The sequence below is a fragment of the Lemur catta genome, chromosome 22 (assembly GCF_020740605.2).
Source record: "Lemur catta isolate mLemCat1 chromosome 22, mLemCat1.pri, whole genome shotgun sequence".
Taxonomy (NCBI): Eukaryota; Metazoa; Chordata; class Mammalia; order Primates; family Lemuridae; genus Lemur; species Lemur catta.
In genome coordinates this window covers 14,487,721-14,512,401 of record NC_059149.1, presented here as the reverse complement: position 1 = coordinate 14,512,401, position 24,681 = coordinate 14,487,721, and the positions used below count along the sequence as shown (strand labels likewise).

The 24,681-nt window shown below is 36.1% G+C and overlaps 2 protein-coding genes across 2 annotated transcripts in view; one reads left to right on the top strand and one right to left on the bottom strand.

Annotated features, from left to right (window-relative positions):
- Positions 1–24,681, bottom strand: part of GTF2E2 (general transcription factor IIE subunit 2) — a 58,197-nt gene that overhangs the window by 32,141 nt on the left and 1,375 nt on the right. Inside the window, exons 2-3 of the mRNA XM_045535487.1 lie at positions 21,460–21,629; positions 2,523–2,614 (exon numbers count right to left, since the gene is read on the bottom strand). Of these exons, the coding sequence (XP_045391443.1) occupies positions 2,523–2,614; positions 21,460–21,625 (258 nt within the window). The 5' untranslated portion in view covers positions 21,626–21,629. The remainder of the gene's footprint in view (positions 1–2,522; positions 2,615–21,459; positions 21,630–24,681) is intronic.
- Positions 13,032–13,665, top strand: SMIM18 (small integral membrane protein 18). The gene has a single exon (XM_045535492.1). The coding sequence runs from the start codon at positions 13,032–13,034 to the stop codon at positions 13,317–13,319; it is 288 nt and encodes a 95-aa protein (XP_045391448.1). The 3' UTR covers positions 13,320–13,665.

Genomic DNA, 24,681 nt, shown 5'->3' with positions numbered 1-24,681 from the left:
GATACTTTCCATAAATTGAATGAGCTAAACCTCTATCCTGAAGGTTTTGACAAAAAATATATTTAAACACATAAAAGCATCTTATCAAAAAATTGCATTAGCAAAGGTATACTGAAATTAGTATTTTTAGCTTCTGAGTATATCAGAATAAAGAAAGTGCCTATGAGGGGAACGAGGGGAACTGACATAATTAAACATTTGATAAGTCTTGGTAAAGCCTTATTGATATACTTCCTAGAAGCTAAGAAAATAAACAGGTAAGGACCAGGTAACGAATCCTTTGGCAAATCAGGTGGTTTCCATTCTTTTCCTTTCAACAAAACTGCACGAGGACCTAACAGAACTGTCAACTGATGGATGCTTGATGATAAAAATCACTAAGTGACTTTTGGCATATAACTTGGAAGATTTTGATATCACAAAACTTCCATTAATAAGTTAATTCCATTAGAATTAATTTATTTATACAAACATGTATTTCTCAGAACTTAAAACCAACAAAATCTAAATACGGGAAACAGATTTGGTACCAAATGCCATTTCATTGTATCAATAAGTAATATATATCTCCAAATATGAGAACTATTAGAGGAAGAGAGGGAGACAGCTCTATTCATTTCATTAAAGAATCGATTTCTGTTACAAACTGAAATTTAATGAAGATTTTAATCTATATAGGTTATTCTAATCAACTATGCATTAATTTGTAAAAATAACTCAAAACAAGATTTTTTAACACGTAAAGCTTTATAGTCACAGGAAAACCATTTTGAATTTCAATTTAGTTACACATTATTGTGGCAGAGAAGTCCGATAATCAAAAATTCAAAGGGAGAAATGGAAAGGGCATATAAAGTCAAAGAAAAAATAATCAAAATATCCAATCATTAAAGAAGTTTCTTTTTATATTTTTAAATTAATAATGGCATTTACATTCTATTAAATTTAAAAGTAATACATTTTACTGAAATATTACAATATGCCAGAAATTCCATATTTCTGGTCACTAAACTCTTGCTAAAATAGTACAGTTATCAAGTAAAGTATGTGCAAAGGGGTAAACAGTTTTTCAAAATTGTCTTAGGGGACACGAGTAAAAATCTGAAGACCATTGTTCCAGATAGAAAAAATTATAAGGAGTCTCTACATAAGTGAAGACTATATTAACAGAATACCAAAAATATGACTCTTAAATGTCAGTCTCCTTCAATAGACAAGAGCCTCGAGGACATGCATTTTTTTTCCAGGTATTCTCACCACTATAAATAGCAAATAGATTTTAATCACTGTTTACCACAGGGGGAAATAGATGGAGGGAATAAAAACTGTACATATATAAGTGTTCAAGTATATTATTTAATAATGGGAAATTAGAAACATATTTATACTAGAAATCAAATACAAACCACAGAATTCAGACAAAGCCAGACATATCTCTTAAATTACAAAAGAAAAGCCTTACCATAGTTAAAAATCTGATTTATATTTTAAGCAGTGGATAGATTAAAATAACGAATACAGTGCTGGTCTTTGACCTCAAGAGATGCAACTAGTAATTAAATGAGAATAAGAGTTTGGCAGAAGAAGGGAGCAAATTTGAAATGGCTTAGCCCTCTCAGCCATAAATGAAATTTCATTTTAATAAATAAAGTTAAGATGTAAAGTTTTTAGCAAAGCCAAAATCTTAGATGATCAAAATTTAGTATTCAAAAAATATTAAATCTTCCAAATATTAAATTCTAATTCTTTTGTGAGTCAACGTTTTACTAAGATCCTCAGTAAATGTCTCATTTTCTCCTCCACCACCATCTGCCTGAACTACGTAGTTTTTACTTTTCATATCAATAGAAGTAATACCCTAAAAAATCATTCACATCTTCCAATTGGTTTTGCTAGCCCAGCAGGTACTAATTAAGAGATGACATATCTACTTGCCTGGGAATGAACCCTTATTAACTGAAATGGTGGGCTTAAATTGTGTACCTGAAGTAATATAAATTAAATATACTTAGAGCGGGGTGTGGTGGCTCACGCCTGTAATCCTAGCACTTTGGGAGGCCAAGATGGGAGGACTGCCTGAGGCCAAGCGTCTGAGACCAGCCTGAGCAAAAGTGAGACCTTGTCGCTACAAAAATAGAAAAATTAGCTGGGTGTGGTGGTGCATGCCTGTAGTCCCAGCTACTCAGGAGGCTGAGGCAGGAGTATCACTTAAGCCCAGGAGTTTGAGGTTGCTGTGAGCAGTGAGCTGTGATGAAGCCACTGCCCCCTAGCCCAGAAGAAAGAATAAGACCCTGTCTCTCTCAATCCATCAAGCAAGCAACTCCAGTAACTTGCTGCAATGCCAATTTAACATCATGTAAAAGGCTTGAGGTATAATTGGCATACAATAAACTGCACATATTGAATATGTACAATTTGATAAATTTTGACGTGCGTATACAAATTTGGCTTCTGTAAATCCCAATTCCCTTCTTTTGCCAAGAAGTTAAATAGGGCTTTTGTTATTTGAGAAAAGTACTTACCTTCATGTAATTCACAATCTTAGCAAGAACACCAAACTTATATCCAGAGGTTCCTGATAGAGCTTTCAAGTTAAATGATCCATTGTTATGATCTGGAAATAAAGTTCAAAAACCAATTATAACATTTTCATGTTGGAAGTGATTATGACTTTTAAGCAGCTATGATGATTTTAACACTGGTAAGGTATTTCTTGCTTGAATTTTTCATCTAATAAATTCTATGCTGTAAAATTTTGGTGAGAAATGCAAAATCTTTGAGTGTATATTAAACTACCAATTTTCTCACTAAGGGTAGGAACAAAGTATAAAAAACTTAAAAGCATTAAAATACAGTTCTTTTATAAGCACCTTTATCTCACTCATACCTGAATTCTGATTAGATTCCCCCCATAATTAGAAGTACAGCTTATTAAACAAGGGAACAATATAAACTTCAATCTCTGACCCATAAGGCTCTTCTAACACAAATAGTAGATTACTTCTAAGGGATAAAAAGTTCAATTTATCACCTATTACATCAATTTCTACTTACTAACTTAAGAAAAATAAATGGGGCCGGGCACGGTGGCTCACATCTGTAATCCTAGCACTCTAGGAGGCCAAGGCGGGCAGATCGTTTGAGCTCAGGAGTTCGAGATCAGCCTGAGCAAGAGCAAGACTCCCGTCTCTACTAAAAAAATATAAAGAAATTAACTGTACAACTAAAAATATGTAGAAAAAATTAGCTGGGCATGGTGGCACATGCCTGTAGTCCCAGCTACTCGGGAGGCTGAGGCAGTAGGATTGCTTGAGCCCAAGAGTTGGAGGTTGCTGTGAGCTAGGATGATGCCACGGCACTCTAGCCCGGGCAACAGAGTGAGACTCTGTCTCAAGAAAAAAAAAGAAAAGAAAAGAAAAGAAAAATAAATGGGAATTAATAGGAAAAAAAGACACCCTATCTATTTCAAAGAAAATTTTACAGATAAATTAGGAATAAAAAGTACAGGCACTGCCACTACATACACATGAGTGTTTAAAAAAGGATCACAGCATTGCCCAACCACTTTGAGAAACAGCCCCGCCTTCTCAATCTGGTGTGGAAAAACCTGCATACAAAACCATTTGCTTCAGAATATCTATCATTCTGTTGTACAACTGCAGGCAGGAGCCCTAATGCCACCTTTGTGTCACAAATGCATTCCATTAGTCATAAGTAGGAAAAGTAAAAGACCCATCATGATCACCAGAAGCACATTTCAGAAGTACACATTCAATTAGCAAGGCATCAGATCAGATACTGCCAAGTTCCCATGTGGCTGATCCACACAGGGAGAGGTTAAATAAAAGGGGAGGGGAGCGCCAATCTCTGGCACCAGCTTGGTAATAATAATTTAAACAAAAGATTGCATTAGAACAACCACAAGTCAAATGTAACAATTGTGAGAGATCCAAAAGAATAGCTTCTAGATGGCAACATAATACTCCTTGGATATTTAAGTCTTTACTGAGTATGCTTTTTTGAGACTAAAATGAAACTTCATATGCAAGTTTCCTTTAAAACTAACTTTGTTACAATCTCAACAATAACTTCATTAGCACACTGAAGTCTACCATGTTTCCAAAAATAACAATATTAAGATTGCCTCACATACATGCTTTCACATTCACTATTTCAATTTATGAAATATTGCCTACATAGTTCATTTTCCCAAGGTGTTCAGAACTATTGTAACAATAATAGTAACTAATATTTATTGAACAATTACTATCTGCTAAACGATTTTCACATTTAATCCCTCCTCAAAATCCTATTTAAGAGGTATCATTGTCCCCCTTTAACCATAAGAAAACTCAGGGTAGTAAGCGGTAGAGTATGGATTCAAATCCAGTTGTAAACCCTGTGATACTGCCTTGTATAAGACTCACTAACTAGCCTTTGCACATATTATTCCATCTGAAACTGGCTATTTTGTTGAAGTATGGAAATCCAGGCTGGGTGTGGTGGCTCATGCCTGTAATCCCAGATCTTTGGGAGGCCAAGGCAGGAGGATCACTTGAGGCCAGAAGTTCAAGACGAGCCTGGGCAACACAGTGAGATCCCATGTCTACAAAAATTTTTTAAATTAGCTGGGCGTAGTGTTGCACGCTAGTCCCAGCTACAGGCAAGAGGACCACTCAACCCCAGGAGTTCAAGGTTACAGTAAGCTATAATCATACCACTACACTCCAACCTGGGTAACAGAGTGAGACCTCATCTCTTAAAAAAAAAAAAAAAAAGGAAAGAAAACAAAAGAAATTTACAAATCTACGTTTGATGTTTCCTTGTTTAAATTTAGTAAAATAATATTAAGCTTACCCTACACTCCTGTGTAAACAACTAACTGGAAAGACTATGAAAAAGAGATGACAATATGTTAAGGACAAACACCATACAAACGGTCAATTATGAACCACATACAGTTTTGTTTACCATGGTATCTCTCCAGTATTAACTCAATGCCAAGCAAAATAAACATTCAATAAATGTTTGTTAAATAAGTGAATATGATAAGGATATTTCTGTGTACGCCTTTATAGTCCCAGAAACTAATGTCCCGATTTAGCTACAATTTTAAAAATCAAGCCTACAAAGCAAGCATTTACTTTGTCTGCTGTTGTTTTAATAACCACTCCCATAATTAAGAATCTTGATTGTGTTATGCTTGGACAACTCTAAATAATACACCATAACTGAAAACATTGCGTCTCTAAACAGCCAACTAGAGATGACTTTGCCATTTAATAGACTGCTTTTTAAACACACAAGCGTATTTACCTAATCAACCCTCCTGCAACTTGCAGAGCTGAAAAACCAATTCTTTTCCCTCAGAATTTCTCCTAAATCAAACTACCACATGGAAATAATCACTCCCAGAGGGCAAAATTTATATATCGAACAAATAATGAAAGAAAAAGAAGGAAAGAGAAAAAAAATATTAATTCATGCGATTTTATGCATACTTCCTGGAGGAAATATCAAGCTGGTAAACCAGGATTGTTTGTTTCCTCGGTTATTATGTCTCCCGACATTATCTTCTAGCCCCAGCACTGAAGTAGTCACTAAGGATTTGAAATTTTATAGTAAAACACTAAGGAATCATCAATTTGTTAGTAATACAAATTCCTACATAGAAATTTAGCTTAAGGACAAAAAATAAAGGAAAGAGGTGACAGCTGATATCCCAGACAGCTCTATTCAAGTTTATGAATGATTTACTCTTAAGGGTGGCAGGACTTAATGCAAATGAACAGAGAGGAAACTGTCAGCTGCATTGTGGTTCAACCAATAGAAGCACAGCTCCATCTTGGCTGTGCACTAGACTGCATTACAAACAGACGATACCATCGCTTCAGCAGCATCCTTTCAGACAAGAGGTAGGTTTATATGATCTTTTTTATTTAGTGGTACATGTCCTTATGATGCAATAGGAAAATATTTTACCATGAAAAATCAACCAGAAAGCTCTGTTCCTACTAAATACCAAAAAAAGCAACGTATTCATTTCATTGCTTGGTAGAATTTTATTATGAAAATATGAAGACTGCCTTGTGCTGTTTGATAAGCACCCTTACCATCTGTGCCTTAATGGAAAATTCATTACATTTTATATGAAGCTGATCTATATCCAGGTCTTGGAGTAAACCATAAGCATTTGAGATGTTAACTGGTTACTTGCTAATTTCATTTTCTCTGAACGATTCATTTTAGCAGTTTGGTCTGTCTTAACAAAGGATTTTTCTTAAAGAAAAATCTAGACTAAAAGCGAATCCTGGACTAAAGCTTTCTGATTATATGTGCCAATTATACTACTGGCTGGTAAAAAAACAGTTACTTACAAGAAAGTTTATTATATTTTAACAAATAAGACAAAATAGTTCAAAATTGTTTTCTTTGACTTGTAGTATAAATGCAGAGAATGCCATGAAATCATCACAATTGTGATTTTTATATAAAAATAAAAGACCATAAAAGACATCATTATGTGGATTGCATTATACTATAACCCAAGAGATAATATATAGAGCTTCAGATTTTCCTAACATCTTAATTAAAATAATTCCTCACAGTTAAATGTATTTTACTGTAATATACGTTATGCTATTGAATGAAAACCTTTTTAAACAACCTTTCATTTTTGATAAGCCACAAAATATATTTATCAAAGCATTTAAATTTAATGTTGAAATTATTTACTGATCCTCAAAATAAATACAAATTAAGTCTTTTTGGTAAACTACATTTTAAAATGAAAATATATCCTAAGAAAAACTGGCTGAGGAGGAAGGTACAGTACCTTTCTGGGTAATAAGATTATTTTCATGGCTCAGAGCAATTTTTCATGTCTATTAAAAATCAGTATCAACTGTGGACCAAATTTCTAATTTTATAGTATTCAAGCAAGAAAATATCATTATTTAGTAGGCGCTAGAGCTCCAGGATACTATACACACTGACCTAAAGATCAACTTCTGCCCTTTTACCTCATTGGTAAATTTAATCTTTAAAGGTTTTTTTTTTTTCATAATTTCTATTCCTTCTATTTCTTAGTCAGCATTCAGCTAGCATAAGCAAAGTATCCCTCGCAAAACCCAAAGGCTGCCGTAACAAGATATTAGATCTTTCCAGGTTCAGCACAACACAGTTAATTACTTAATTACCTAGAAACCATTCCTCTTTGCTATATACAAAGTACTGGAGCTCCCCCAAAAAAGTCTCAGATAATGTTGTCAAATAAATGTTAACTTACAACTCAAATTTCAGGTAAATTGTAAACAGAAACCCCTACTACCCACACTGTTTTAGCACTCTATCATCAGCCTACATTTTACTTGTAAGATATCCACGGTTAGCACAGATGGAGGCTTCACTGCTGTTTCACCAAACTGACTAGACGCATCGCCTGTCTTGGAGAGTTCCAGAGCTTAAATTGAGTGAGTTGCTCTATATTTAAAGGCTATTATGATTAACTAATCATATTTCAAAGTCATGTATGTTCAAAGGCACTAGAGAATTCAATTCAAAGGCTTTTTTCATAAATAGACCAAAAGCATAATTTTATTCTGACCTGGCAACCCAAGGTTCCAGAACAGTTCCAAGTCCTAGCCCCACAAATATTCCACTGGGCCTTTTGAAATGGGAGGGAATATATCAAAAATAGCATAAAACAAAATATAACTAAAAATTATACATTTAAAAAATTATGTTAGTTACTTTAAAGCTCCTCATTTCTGTAAACAAAATTTTAAAAGGGGTTGGAGAAAAGATCCAGAAAAGTACAACAGACTATTCTTTTACTTTGGTTTTGTTTTTACCATTTTCATTTGCTTGATATAAACTTACATTTTAATTTCAAAACTATAGTCTCAGAACAGGAGAAAATACTAATGGTGTATGTCTTTCTACATGCCTAATTATGCCTAATCCACAAAAGATAGAATTAATCTTTACCCTAAATCCAACACAAAATAGTACTAGAGCTCTACTGTACTTTTTTTTTTTTTCTTTAGACAGAGTCTCACTCTGTTGCACCGGCTAGTGTGCCATGGCGTCAGCCTAGCTCACAGCAACCTCAAACTCCTGGGCTCAAGAGATCCTCCTGCCTCAGCCTCCCAAGTAGCTGGGACTACAAGCATGCGCCACCATGCCCGGCTAATTTTTTCTATATATTTTTAGTTTTCCAGCTAATTTCTTTCTATTCAAGGGGGTCTCGCTCTTACTCATGCTGGTCTCGAACTCTTGGGCTCAAACGATCCACCCACCTCGGCCTCCCAGAGTGCTAGGATTACAGGCGTGAGCCACCGCGCCTGGCCTCTACTGTACTTTTAAAAGACTATATTACATTTAATTTAACGTGGAAAATGACTCTGTATTACAGGGTTTACTTTTATTCAGATACGCCCCCGAAGCTAACTAAAGCATGAATGTTCTGAGCTACTCATCAGTTATCAATACACTCACAGGGGGTAAACTGTCATCATTTACAACATAAACTTTACAAATACACTTTCTTAGAGACTTCCAGCAAAGCACACAAGTGCCTTTGGAGGTGGCATGCATTGCTACACATAGTCATTACTGGAAGCGTAATTATTATAAGCATTTTTATGTGTGAATAAAGTACACAGACTAATCAAAATGACAACTGTTGACTAATCCTAATTTTAATTTTTTAGAATCCAGAAAACTCAATAAATGTATTAAATAGATTTATAACAGACTTTTAAAAGCCAAAGGCAAGGAATAGTACTTTTTAATTCTCCTTTTAAAATAGATATTCCTTTTGGTTTAAATAAGTAATAAATTCAAATGGTTCAAAAACCAAAAGAATATAACAAGGTATATGTTGAGAAGCCTACACATAGCCCTGTGCCCCCATCCTTTCCCCTACCCATCCCCACAATCTACTGTGATTAATTTCTTGTAGAGCCTCCCAAGATTTTTGTGCAGATGACAGTATATCATTTTCCTTTTTCTTATATACACTATCCTGTACCTTGTTCTTTTCATTTAATATATCCTAAAAATCTTTCCATATCACTACACAGTTACCTGTGATTCAACTGTGTGGATATAGTGGATATACTCTATCAATTTAATCAGAAGATAGTTCTGAGTAGAATAGATGGGTACAAGTTAACCTCAAATAATTGAAATTAGTTATATGTTTGACTTTGTGGTTTCCTTTTTCTCTTTCTCATTCTCTATTTTTTTAGGGCAAGAGGACCTGAAAAAATTTTAAGTAGTTCATTTGCATCTCAAAAATAAATAGAATATGAGATTTCTTTTTTTTTTTTTTTTTTGAGACAGAGTCTCACTCTGTTGCCCGGACTAGAGTGCCGTGGCGTCAGCCTAGCTCACAGCAACCTCAAATTCCTGGGCTCAAGTGATCCTTCTGCCTCAGCCTCCCAAGTAACTGGGACTACAGGCATGCACCACCACGCCCGGCTAATTTTTTCTATATATTTTAGTTGTCCAGTTAATTTCTTTCTATTTTTAGTAGAGACGGGGTCTCGCTCTTGCTCAAGCTGGTCTCGAACTCCTGAGCTCAAACGATCCACCCGCCTCGGCCTCCCAGAGTGCTAGGATTACAGGCGTGAGCCACTGCGCCTGGCCAGAATATGAGATTTCTTAAACCAATTTTCTAATCATTCTAAAATTTCATTCGAAATGGTAACTTACATTATTAGTCTTTATAACTTCTCCCCAAAAGCCAATACAAAAAAAAGCCCTACTCATAACAAATTAAAATACAAATTAATAACTTTGGTATACTTTCAACTAGGTCTAATTTTTAGATTTATACAGCCAATCTCTAGAAGAAAAGAAAAACATTAACAGTTTATTATGTCAGGGAGATAGGATGGGGAGTGAAGCTTTTAATTTTTATTTACATAAAATTTGCTATAATAATGTTTATGAAATCAATAGTGAAATAACTTTTTAAATTAACATTAAGTTTATTAATAAGGTAGATTAAACTAATGTGAGAGCCATAATGTAGAAACTGCTTCTCTCTACTCTCTTTTCTCTCCCAATCTTTGTTATCCTCAGTTACTTCTAACACCAGGTTTAGAAGAGAAACCTTCAAACGAAATCCCCACGTTTTAAGAAGAGATTAACCTGAAAAGGCCTTCACAGAAAGTCTAAGGAATAGTTCCACAAATGTTGGAGAGGTCCTGAGTGAGCCCAGGTAAAACGACTACCGTCACGTGATTCTTCCTACTCTTCAGCTACCCACGCAGCGGCACTGTCCTCTAATTCCCAAAGGTCCTACCCTTCCTCTTTCTCATTCCCTCTGCTCTTCAAAAATGACCTGAAACTCATTTAGACTTAAGTAAAAATAACCGCAATGTGTGTTACCCCTCGCAGGAATATCTGCATTTTGGCAGCCCTAAAAATCTTAAAGGAGCTCCAAAACCTGACCATTTTTATGGCACTTGGGTGTGAGCGTGTGTGTCACTACTCTGTTAGGGAGGCTGAGTCCCAAAGGACCTAACTTTTGTCTCCATTTAAATAAGTTTCTGCAAGGAGTATTTGTGTATTTGTGTGCATGGTGATTAGAGTCAGAGGCAGCAATAACACAGAGGCTGAACGGGGAGCCTATCAGGACACCCACAGTACACAGCTTCAGGGGCACCACTGACATCATATTATATGTGAATGGCACCCCCAGCACGATAGGAACGGTGCTCTCCGGAGTTGTGCACAGTGATGGCCCTGCTTCTGTAAGAATGTGCCGTGAAGAGAAAATGCAAAGGATAAAAAGGTAATTTTGAAAGGCTGGGTCTACAGACACAGCCTGAGATTACTATAACGTAATGGGAAGTTACATACCTATGTTCCAGACCATGTATTTTTGTATACCCCTGAACTAAAAGAAGCAATCGATTCAATTACTGCCCATTAGTCTGCTCTCACTTCAAGATGAAGGGTCACCACGCACCATAAAACTGAAGGATTCTTAAATACAAAAAGAAAACATGCATTTAAGCCTTTATGTCTGGCCTCAGATCATCACTTTGAACTTCAAAACACAGGGCAAAAGAAAGAAAGGAAGCAAGTCCAGCCAGAGAAGTCAAGCAATTTGCCATGTAAACCTGATTTAACAAAGAATTCAAAAACCTTAAAAAACATCATTTTATCAATCCCAAAGTTTTAAAATTTTATTTATTAAGAAAAACAGGCCAGGCATGGTGGCTCACACCTGTAAGCTCAGCACTTTCGAAGGCCAAGGCAGGAGGACTGCTTGAGCTCAAGAGTTCAAAACCACCCTGAGCAAGAGCAAGACACCATCTCTCCCAAAAAAAAAAAAAAAAAAAAAAAAGAAAGAAAAAAGAAGTCAGGTGTGGTGGCTCATGCTCTGTCTCCAAAAAAAAAAAAAAAAAAAAAGGAGAAAAACAGAGGAAGAGTTCTCCTAGCACACTGGCACCTTATGTTTAAAAACAGAGTCCTCACCATTGCAAGAGATATACTGAAATATTTCTAGAAGAAAAAATGTCTGGGATTTGCTTCCAAATAATCCAAGCAGTGGAATCAAGTGGGCAGAGGTACAGATGAGCCCAGAATTGATAATGAAGGTGTATTATGAGCACATGGGGGTTCATGACACTCTCACACTGCCACACCATCTTCAAGTTTTCTTTAAATGAAACATACTCTTGCATGCAAGGTATCTCCAAAATTTAGAAAAGTATTTGGTACACAGTAAGTAATCAATAAATATGTGCTACAGGAATGAAGGAAAGCCTGTTTACAAGTATGTAGCAAAGGAAAAGCATACAAGATAACAATCAATGAATTAAGGAAGTGGAGCTACGTTTTTTCTCCTCTTTACAAAATTTTCTTAGTGTACAGATATTTTATAACTTTAAAGTAAGGTTTAAAAGGTATTTTTAAAAGATCAAGATAGTAACAATTCACTTAGTTCCTCAATACTGTAGTTCCATACTACCAAACCTTTAATCCTTATAGTTCCACTTAAGGCCTAACAAGTACTAGAGGTCAATAAAAGCAAAACTTACTGCAAGAATACTCAAACTTTAACTCACTAGCTTATTTTGTGAAATGGAATAATAATTTAATAATTGATATCTCTGAAAGGGCTGAATTTGTCTGTTTTTTGTTTTCTCTTTAATTTCAGCTTATTATGAGGGTACAAAAGTTCAGGTTATATATATTGCCCATCCCCCCCAGTCTGAGCTTCGAGCATGTCCATTCCCCAGACAATGCACATCGCACTCATCATGTAGGTATACACCCATCCCCTTCCCCCACCCCGTCTGTTTTTTAAAATATTACTGTCCATGGGTCATTTAGGTACATGAAACATTTAAAATCATCATCTACATAACAAACAATCCCAAGATTAAGATCTCTTCACAGGTGACTTTAACCTAAAATTTTATTATCCTTATTCAGAAAACTCATTATTTGGCTTTTCTTTCTCTACTATTTTTCACTCAGCCAGTACCTTTCCTGATTCAGATCACCTGTCATCAAAGTTTAAAGGAGTGGAAATAAGAGACAGATACACTGAACCAAAAAGTTGAGAAGAATCCATACAGGTAATGAAAAATGCTTTTCAAGGGGCAGTTTGAAGAACACAACCTTAAAACACCAAGATTTTTTGTAGATAATAGCTCAGTGACCACTGCATCAGTCAAGTTTTAAACCAATTCAGCTTTTTCCATCTTCCAGTGGCAGTTAATTTCTGTATATGAACCTTAAAGACACACATACCTAATAAATAATATACACAAAAAAACAACAGAATATGGTTTACAGAGGACACTGGCATAGATACACAAAAAATTCAAAAATACTATTCAGACATTAAGGAAGATTCAGGTTCTCTATAGAACTCTATACAAATTTATTAAAAATCTTAGGACTGAGATTTGAATGGACAAATCTGTAGTTTGGTTACATATACTGATTTTCTACCTTTTTTATAGATTCAAAAGAGCAGTACAAGAAGTGGAATCTCTAAAATGGCCTCCAGCCACTGGAATGAAACCACTACCTCCGTTTATCAGTACCTCGGTTTTCAAGTTCAAAAAATTTACCCTTTCCATGATAACTGGAACACTGCCTGCTTTGTCATCCTGCTCTTATTTATATTTACAGTGGTGTCCCTAGTGGTGCTGGCTTTCCTGTATGAAGTGCTTGACTGCTGCTGCTGCGTAAAAAACAAAACCGTGCAAGACTTGAAAAGCGAACCCAACCCTCTTAGAAGCATGATGGACAACATCAGAAAACGTGAAACTGAAGTGGTCTAGCCTTCTACAGAAGAGGAACAAAATCTTTGAAAGCAGCTTGACCTTGTCTGAGAAAAGAGAAAATCTGAGACCAGCTCTTAGTACAAAACTGATTCTGACTAAGAATGGTTAAAAGATTTCTAGTAGAAGGGAAAAACAAGTTAAATATCCTGTTTGTGTGTGTATCCCTTTCATTAAATATACAGTAAAACTTCATAAACATGAATTTACCAATCTATTTAATATGACACATCAAAAACTGGAGAAAAGATTCCTAGAATTCAATATTAAGCAGCAAAAGGTAAGCTGGAAAACACAAACAAGGCTAATGACGCTAAAATAACTTATACCTAAACAATTCATATAGGCTAAAAAAGTGTTTTGGTTAACAAAAATGCTGTTTAAAATGTGTTTCTATAACCAAAGTAAAATACTTCCACCGTGAGTCCCTATTTATTAAAAAGTAATATTTTTTATTTATTGAAGACAACTTATATGTATTTTTAGTGATTTCAGTTTTATGTAGGATTTGTATGAAAAAGTTTCAAAATACTCAGAAAGAGCCAGGTGCGGTTGGTCCCGCCTGTAATCCTAGCACCCTGGGAGGCCGAGGCTGGAGGATAGCTTGAGTTCAGGAGTTTGAGACCAGCCTGAGCAAGAGTGAGACCCCGTCTCTACCAAAAATAGAAAAAATTAGCTGGGCGTGGTGGTGCACACCTGTAGTCCCAGCTGCTTGGAAGGCTGAGACAGGAGAATCACTTCAGCCCAGGAGTTTGAGGTTGCAGTGAGCTATGATGACACCACTGCACTCTAACCCAAGGTAACATAGTGAGACCCTGTCTCAAAAAAAAAAATCTAGTTATTAAAACACTATGTACTTCCCATCTATGGGGACCCCAAAGTTCATGAAAATGTTATGTGGTTTTAACAGTGCTCAGAACAGGCTCCTGGTTACCAAAGTGTTCTGTACACCTGTGTCACAAATCCTTTGAAAGTTGGTTACATGATTTGTGTTTGTTTCTAAAATTACAGTAAACATTCAAGAAGTGCTTTGTGAAAAAGTGAGTTCAGGCTGGCAATTAAGGTTCTTTAAATTGAAAAGAACAGATTTCTGCTCTCTTCCCTTCACCACATAGTTCTTTATTGCACAAAAAAATATTTTGTGGCTGGAGTGCAGTGGCATGAACATAGCCCACTGCAGCCTCCAACTCCTAGGCTGAAGTGATTCTCCTGCCTCAGCCTCCCAAGTAGCTGAGACTACAGACAGAGGCCACTATGCCTGGCTAATTTTTTCTTTTTTTATAGAGACAGAGCCTCACCATGTGGCCTCAAACGATCCTCCCACCTCAGGCTCCCAAATGTTGGGATCACAGGCTTGGGCCACCATGTCTGGCAATAGCTAGATTTTTTGATAATGTACACTATCAAATTTTTCCCACCCTATCCTGTAATTTATTTAGCCATCCAATAAATATTTATTAAACGCTTAATTACTATGTGTGTGAGATTGAGCCAGAGACTAAGGGTAGAGTGGCAAACAAGTAATCATGCAAATAGTACACAACAGGAGCTTTGTCAGAAAGCTATGGGAACTCAAATGTTAAACACTGAATTCAGATTAGAGAAGGGAAGAATATGACTTTTAAATTGAAACCTCAGAGAACAGAAGTTAGCCAAAAGAAAGAGGGAGGGAGGTAAGAACATTCCGGGAAGAGGAAGTAATATGAGCAAAAGCCAAGAGGCAAAGGAAAGTAAAGCATGTTAGAGAAGCTACAAGTCAGTATCACTAGGACAGAGTACAAGAACAGCGAGCTACGAGGCATAAGAGATTAGTAGAGGCCAGATCAGGTAGGGCATGTAGGTTGCAGTAGAAGATGGATGCCATCTGAAAAACGATCAGTTTAAGCAGAGAGTGACATGATCAGATTAGAAAAATCATTGACTGCTATAGGAAGAATGAACAGGAGAGAAGCTAAACCAAGAGACCTGGTAAGCACCTAATCCAGCAATCCAATCACAGTGACCTAAACTAGGGTGGTATGATAGTCTTTAGTGTTTACATCCCATAGTTCCAGCCCTCTTCATTCCGAGCCCAAGGAAAGATTACACTTAGGAACCCCCTATGGTTGGGTTCAGCCTTGTGACTAGCTCTGGCCAATGAGTTGTGAGAGGAAGTGCTGTGTGTTACCTCCAGGTCAGAGCATTTAACTGCTAGTCCAAGATCTTTTTCCCTCTGGCACAGAAACCAGAAACATTTGAGCTATCAGCTGTTAACCTGGGTCCTTGAGTGACTGTAACAAGTTGAGACCTCTACCAACCCATGATAAATATATGGTATGAAAGAGAAACAAGCCTGTGTTAAGAGTGAAATTTTGGCATTATTACCACAACACAGTTTATCCTATCCTGACTGTTCCTAGGGATGACCCTAGCCAACCAAAGCAAAGCCCTACACAGGCTCTTCCTGCTGTTCCATGGAATCTGCTGTTTGTGCCGAAGATGAAATTCCCTACCCATTACCTCTAGCCAAAACTACAAGTTAAGACATTCTTAACACATTGACTGCCACACTAGGAAAAAAAATTTTTCTTTGGGGCCACGGTGCTTTATTAGGAAAATAGAATAAAAACTCTGAAAACAAAACTATCCTTTCTAATTTAACAAAAAATTTGTTCTTTTTTATTGTCTTCTGTGCATGAGTTATATGCAACTTGAAAGATATTAGGTCATTAAGTATGGAATGTCTGATTTCCTTAAGTACTAAGTTTGACAGCTGGTATCTCTGACATTTCACTTTGACACTTCTTGGTTGTTTTTTTCCCCCTATTGTGAAGGTACATCCTCAGTCTTTCAAATACATGTTTTGGCTTGTGATTATCTTTCACATTTTTTTACAGCAATTTTTGTGAAACCATGGATAAGTAAAAAATTAATGATATTTTTGAATATGAGTTCCACCATGAACCCAACGCAGTGCAGACAGCTTGAAATATCATCAAAGTGTTTGGGAAGGAGGTGATTAATGAACACAGTACGTCAATGGTTTGAGAAGTTTCATTCTGGTGATTTTAATTTTGAAAGTGAGCCATGTGGGTGACCCAAGACCAAGATGGATAATGACGAGCTAAAAGCTGTAGTGGAAGCGAATCCATCTCAACCTACCCGTGAATTAGCAAGGTTTGACGTTACTATTCCAACAATATTGGACCATTTGAAACAAATTGACAAGGTAAAGAAGCTGGAAAGATGGATATCGCATGAATTAAATGACCATCAAAAGAGAAATTATCTTGAAGCTTCCCTTTCTTTTGCTGTCATGACATAAAGGCAAACCATTTCTATACCATACTGTTACGTGTGATGAAAAATAGATTCTTTTTGACAATTGCAAGCATTCAGCACAATGGTTGGATAAAGATGAAATGCAAAATATAGTCCAAAACCAAACATTCATCAAAAAAAAAAGCTAATGGTGTCTATTTGGTGGTCCAGTGCTGGTATTGTCCACTACAGCCTCATGAAACCTGGTCAATTACAGCAGATGTTTACTGCAACCAATTGGATGAAATGATGAGAATGCTTGTGATTGAGCAACTGAGATTGGTCAACAGAGATAGGCTAATCCGTTTGCAAGATGACATCGCAAAAAAACAATGCTGCTATAACTACAGAGGCTGGACTTGGAAACTTTCTGTCATCACCAGACCTTGCATCAACTGACTATCACTTCTTCCAGGCTTTGGACCACTTCGTGGAAAAAAATTCAATTCTCAACAAGCTGTGGAAAATGCTTTTCTCCATTTCATCACCACTCGCTCTTCAGGCTTCTTGGTTGCTGGCATAAAGAAGCTACCCTTAAGATTGCAAAACTGTGTCGATAGTTTAGGAGCATACTCTTATTAATTGTACTGCTTCTTGTTTGAGATACAATAAACTAGTGATTCTAAATCGGACATTTCATATTTAATGACGTAATAGTTCTGGCGGCTCTAAAGGTGAAGAGACATGTGAGTTACATATGCTTCATGCAGCCCCAGGCTCAAAACTAGCATGAGTTAAATACAACTCACATGGCAGTTAATGTATTAAGTAAGTCAAAGGGACTAGGCCTAACAGTGGCTCTGTGTCAATGTTTAAAACAGTTTAAAAATTTTGTATGAATTAATTAAATATAAATTTCATTGTAATGAGAGATAAACCTAATATATATGCTTATAAGAATGACAGGCCTACTTTGATAAAAAAATTAGCTCTGCTTTAACATCAGTTATTAAAACACCTTGAAGGACATCTAACAAAATGACATCAATAAAAATTACTGCTACACTTTGAAGTAGCTAAATAATTTCTGTTGTCAATTAAGCTATACTAACCTTGTTCTTTACAAGATAATAGCCTAAGAGTAAACTAAACCCAAAGCAAGCAGAAGGAAGGAAATAATAAATATTAACGTGGAAATAAATGACATTTAAAACAATAGAAATAAAGAGAAAAACCAATAAAACCAAAAGTTGGTTCTTTGAAAAGATGAACAAAATTTACAAACCTTCAGCTAGATCTACCAAGAGAAAAAGAAGAAAATACATATTCCTAAAATCATAAATCAAAGAAGGGATATCACTATGACCTTACAGAAATCAAAAAGATTGTAAGCGAATACTCTGAAAAACTTTAAACAATGTAGATGATGAAATGAACTCCTAAAAAGTAACAAAATTAACTCAAGAAATAGAAAATCTGAATAGATCTATAAGAAAAATTCCTACAAAGAGCTTTCCACAAAGGAAAGCTCAGATCCAACTGGCTTTGCTAGCAAATTCCACCAAACACTTTTAAAAGTAACAACACACCTTCACAAAATCTTTCAGAAAACAGAGGAAAAGGGAACACTTCACAAATCATTCAGGAAGCAAGAAATACCCTGACAGGCATCACAAGAAAATAAAACTACAGACTGTGTCCCTCATGAATAGAGACCCAAAAATTCTGGACAAAATACCAGCAAACTGAACACTACAACAAATAAAAAAGATTTTTTTTTTTTTTTGAGACAGAGTCTCACTCTGTTGCTGGGGCTAGAGTGTCGTGGCATCAGCCTAGCTCACAGCAACCTCAAACTCCTGGGCTCAAGCAATCCTCCTGCCTCAGCTTCCCGAGTAGCTGGGACTACAGGCATCCGCCACCATGCTCGGCTAATTTTTCTATATATATTTTTAGCTGTCCATATAATTTCTTTCTATTTTTAGTAGAGATGGGGTCTCGCTCTTGCTCAGGCTGGTCTTGAACTCCTGAGTTCAAACAATCCGCCCGCCTCGGCCTCCCAGAGTGCTAGGATTACAGGCATGAGCCACCACACCCGGCCAATAAAAAACATTATACACCATGACCAAGTAGGATTTATTCCATGAATAAATACAAAGTTGGTTTAACATCTGAAAATCAATTAATGTTAATATGCCATATTAATAGAATAAAGGACAAGAACAACAGGATCATCGCAATAGATACAGAAAAAGCAGTTGACAATATCCAATACCCATTTATGATTAAAAACTCTGAACAAACTAGAAGTAGAGGGGAACTTTTTCAACCTGATAAAGAGCATCTGCAGTACATCATACGTAGTGGTTAAAGACTGAATGCTTCCTCCGCAAGATCAGGAATAGGCAAAGACGTCTACTCTCGCTACTTCTATTCAACATCATACCAGCCAGTCCAGATAGGCAAGAAAAAGAAAGAAAAGGTGTCCATACTGGAAAGGAAGAAATAAAGCTTTTTGCTCACAGATGACATAATCTTGATGCAGAAAAGCCTAAGGAATCCACACAAACAACTACTAGAAATAAAAAACGAGTTCAGCAAGGTTGCAGAATACAAGATCAATGTATAAAAATCTATCGTATTTCTATATACTAGCAATAAACAATCCAAAAAATATCAAATAAAGAAAAGTTTCATTCACAATACATCAAAAAGAACAAAATATTTAGGAATAAGTGTGAAACTGACTCAGACATTAAAAACTCTAGCCATGCACAGCGGTTCATACCCATAATCCAAGCCACTCGGGAGGGTGAGGCAGGAGGATCACTTGAGGCCCAGGAGTTGAAGACCAGCCTGGGCAACACAGTGAGACACCATCTCTTTTAAAAAAATATGAAAAAATTAGCTGGGTTCATGGTGGCACGTGCCTATAGCCTTAGCTACTCCAGAGGCTGAGGCGGGATGATCACTGGAGCCCAAGAGTTCAAGGCTTCAGTGAGCTATGACTGTGTCACCAGGATCCAGCCTGGGTTACAGAATGAGACCCTGTCTCTAGAAAAATAAAAAATTCAAAAGATTATTGAAAGAAAGAAATCAAAAACCCAAATAAATGGAAAGATATTCATTTTCACTGACTGGAAGACTTACTATTGTTAAGATGGCAATTCTCCCCCAAATTAACTTATAGATTCAATCCAATCCCTATCAAAATTGCAGCAGGCCTTTTTACAAATACTGAATGACAAACTGATCCTAAAATATATATGGAAATGCAAAGGATTTAGAAAAACCAAAACAATCCTGAAAAAAAAAATAACTGAAGTACTCACACTTCTCAATCTCAAAACTTAACTACAATGCTACAGTAATCAAGAGAGTGTGGTACTGGCAATAAGAATATACATATAAGCAATGGAACTGAACTGAGACTCCAGAAATAAACTCTTTTATTTATGGTAAATTGATATTTGACAAGGGTCAAATTTGACAAGGGTTAAATTTCAATTTGCCAATGCAATTCAATGGAGAAAAGATAGTCTTTTCAAGGAATGGTGCTGGGACAACTGAATAACCACATGCAAAAAGATGTATTCAGATTTTTATGCTAAACCATACACAAAATCAATGCAAATATACCAGAGACCTAACCATAAGAGCTAAAACTATAACACTCTTAGAAGAAAACATACAAGTAAATTTTCGTGACCTTTAGTCAGGCAAAAAGATTTCTTAAGTGAGAGAAACCAAAAACACAAGTGATAAAAAAAAAAAAAAAAACACGGGAGGTTGGAATTCACCAAAATTAAAAACTTTTGCTCATCAAAAGACACCATTAAGAAAATAACAAGACAGTACAAGCTTGGAGAAAATATTTACAAATATGTATCAGATCAAGAAATGGTATTCAGAATATATAAAGAATTCTTACATATCAATACGAAGAAAATAATCCAATTCTTTTAAAAAAATGGGCTAATCTGAATAGACATTTCACCAAGATACATGAATGGTCAGTAAGTATATAAAACAATGTTCAACATCATTAGCCATTAGGGAAATGCAAATGAAACCCACAATGAGATACCACTTCATACCCAGGAGGATGGCTGTGATCAAAAAGACTAAGAGTAACAAGTGTCAGCGAGGATAAAAAAAAAATTGAAACCCTCATATGCTGCTGGTGAAAATGTAAAACAGTACAGCCATTTTAGAAGTTTCTTAAAAAGTTAAACATAACTTTACCATATGACCTAGAAATTCCACTTAGGTTTCCATCCAAGAGAAGTAAAAATATGTCTACATAAAGACTTGTACGTGAATGTTCATAGTAACACTATTCAAAATAGCAAAAAGTGGAAATAACCCAAATGCTCACTACCTGGTGAATGGAAAAACAAATTGTGGTACATATATCCATACAATGGAATATTCTTCAGCAATCAAAGGGAATGAAGTACTGATACATACAATGTGAAACTCAAAAACATGGTAAGTGAAAAAAGCCACACAAAAAATACCACTATTATACAATTCCATTTATATGAAATGTCCAGAAAAGGCAAATAAACAGAGACAGAAAATAGATTACTGATTATCTGGGGCTGGGGAAGGAATAGTCACACTGCTAATAGGCACATCAGATCTTTCCAGGGTGACAGAAATGTTCTAAAATTGGACTGTAGTAACAGTTACACAACTCTGTAAATTTAGAGATAATAACCTCAAGTTTAACTACAACATAAGATTATTAACACTTAAGAGCTTAAATTCTCTTACCATCTCATCCCTTATAAAATGCCTAGCAATCAGTATGAACGCTGAACTGAAAAATGAACTTGCCATGATTAAATGTTGCCTGAATAATACAAACCAAACAGTCCTAACCAATTTTACTAACCAGAATTTTGTTTAGAGCCCGATGATCCTCCATGTTCTACCTTTGCTTTCTTCTTCTTGGATGATGATGATGATGATTCAGAAGATACTGAACGTTTTTCTACTACAGGAGTGGAAAGAGCTCGTTTTTTGAACAGCTCCCTTTCTCTCAACAGGCTTGGATCCATAATGCTGCAAAGAAAAAGATAAGTATCTTTAATATAAATTAAGGTCACTGTCTGCCAACAAGTTTCTTCCCAAATGAAATCATCTTTTATTATTAGTTCTCTAGCATCTGCATTTCTTCACTTATTCATTCACTCAAAAAATATTTAAGACCAGGCGAGGTGGCTCACGCCTGTAATCCTAGCACTCTGGGAGGCCGAGGCAGGTGGATAGGTTGAGCTCAGGAGTTCGAGACCAGCCTGAGCAAGAGCGAGTGAGACCCCGTCTCTACTAAAAATAGAAAGAAATTAGCTGAACAACTAAAAATATATAGAAAAAATTAGCTGGGCATGGTGGCGCATGCCTATAATTCCAGCTACTCAGGAGGCTGAGGCAGAAGAATGGCTTGAGCCCAGGAGTTTAAGGTTGCTGTGAGCTAGGCTGATGCCATGGCACTCTAGCCGGGGCAAAAGAGTGAGACTCTGTCTCAAAAAAAAAAAAAAAAAAAAATTTTAATTGGTGCTTACTATGTACCAAGCACTGTGCTAGTCCCTAATAAAGAGAATTATTCCCTAAATGTCTAGAACTGTGCTGTACAATACGGTAGCCAGAAGCCACATGTGCCTATTGAACTGTTGAAATGTGGTTAGTGACAACTGAGATGAGGCCGGGCGAAGTGGCTCACACATGTAATCCTAGCACTCTCGGAGACTGAAACTGGAGGATCACTTTAGGCTAGCCTGAGCAAAAGCAAGACCTGGTCTATCCTAAAAATAGAAAAAATTAGCCAGGTGTGGTGGTGAGTGCCTGTACCAGCTACTTGGGAGGCTGAGGCAGGAGGATCCCCTGAGCCCAGGAGTCTGAGGTTGTTGTGAGCTATGTGATGCAAAGGCACTTTAGCCAGTGCAACAGAGCGAGACTCTGCCTCAAAAAAAAAAAAAAAAAAAACAAACTGAGATGTACTCTAAGTATAAAATACACATTAGATTTGAAAGACTTAGTACAAAGAAAAAAATTTCAATTACTAATGAGATATTTTACATTTATATATGTTGAAGTGATAATATTTTGGGTATACTGGGTTAAATAAAATATTAAAATTAATTTCACCTATTTTTCCTTTTTTAAAAATATAGCTATCAGAAAATTTTAATTTGACAATACTGCTCTAGAAACATTATGAGTACTGGGCAGAAATTGGAAGAAGGCAGATTTAGGCTCTCTGCAAAAAAAAAAAAAAAAAAAAAAAAACATTAAAACTGCTTATAAATGAAATTTTTTTAACACTGGTGAACCCTCAATCATTAAGTGATGAAGAGGCTGTATTAATATTTGTTAGAAATGTCTACAGAAAATCCCTGATTTGGAGGGAAGTAGGACGAAACGACCTCTTTGTTGTTGGGTTGTTTTAGATTTTTTTCCTAGTTCTAAAACTCTGTAATTCTAAGCAATTTCAGTACAACCAGGGAAGCTACCAGTCAATCAAAAGAATTTTAAGAACATTCCTCTGTTATCTGAACTTTTTTCCCTAGAACCCTGTAGAGGGTCTAGGAAGAGTTCAAGCTGACTATATAAATGAATTTGAACACTGAGACTAGTGTTAAGCTGGGAGGAGCACAGGATAGCTCATTATGAACAACGAATGGAAAAACTCCTTGAAATTGCTGTGACGCCATTATTATTGGTTTTGCGAGCCTTTATTAAATGCCTTCTGTTTATGAGGCACTCTGCTCTAAGTTTTAAAAAGTTCTAATCTAGAAGATAAATTCTTGCCTGCAAGCTGCTTAGATTTGAAAAAATGAAAGCACTGAGCACCTTGCTTAGAGCACAGTGAATAAAAGTGAATTCGAGTGCTAAAAATTAACACAATGACTTTCATGTGAGTTGTATTTAACTCAGGCTATTGTGGGCCTGGGGCCTACTGAAGCAAAACCCTGCAGCTGGTTTGTGAAAATCTTACTTGTTGATGTTCTTATTGTTACAATTGACAATTTAATTCTAAAAATGTGGATTGCATTGCATATAACACACACACAGAAAACAGTAAGAAATAACAAATTAAGGCCAGGTGCAGTGGCTCACGCTAAGATTACAGATCTTAGCACTCTGGGAGGCCGAGGTGGGAGGATCGCTCGAGGTCAGGAGTTCCAGACCAGCCTGAGCAAGAGCAAGACCCCGTCTCTACTAAAAATAGAAAGAAATTAGATGGACAACTAAAAATATATACAAAAAATTAGCCGGGCCTAGTGGTGCATGCCTGTAGTCCCAGCGACTTGGGAGGCTGAGGCAGAAGGATTACTTAGCCCAGGAGTTTGAGGTTGCTGTGTGCTAGGCTGACACCACGGCACTCTAGCCAGGGCAAAGAGCGAGACTTTGTCTCAAAAAAAATAAAATAAAAATAAAAAAAAGAACAAATTAGAAAGGATCATTTTGTTTTAATAAAACAGTGTGGCCCCAGGGGAAAAAAAATTTTTTCTAGTGTGGTAGTCAATGTGTTAAAAAGATAAGCATTTATAACGAATAATCAGAGTAAACAGTTAACTAAGGAGTGAAGAGTCACTGAACAGCAAATCAAAGACCTGCCTTCTCTTAGTTTCAATTCCTAAGAGCCACATGGCTAGGCAATCCACAAGGCCTCTCTACGTTCAATTTCATCGTTAAGTAAAATGAGAACACTACCAATGCTGTACACATCTAGCCTAACTGTAAGAATAAAATGAGATCCAGGATCAATGGGACATGGTAATAAAGAAACAAAAAATTTAAAATAAAAAAATAAATAAAAATAAAATGAGAAAATGTTTGTAAAAGTGATTTTTTAAATATTAAAGCCACACAAATGTTATTTCACTATTACTATTTTGAGTTGGCTCCAAAAGGAAAGAACAGAATCATTATACTGAAGTACGAGACAATCTTCAGTGGAGGTAAAGAGTGAGGACAAGAGGGAATTCACAAGTGAAAAGGTTGGGACAGCAAGCAGACTGTAAACGCCTAAAACAGGAAACATCTGTATCTATTTCACCTTGCAAAGGTCATTAATCTGGGCTTTCAATAATGACTTTAACAAAGATTTAAA

What these genes read in the sequence shown, in the direction of transcription:
- SMIM18 (XM_045535492.1), top strand. Translation starts at nt 13,032, where the DNA reads ATGGCCTCCAGCCACTGGAATGAAACCACTACCTCCGTTTATCAGTAC.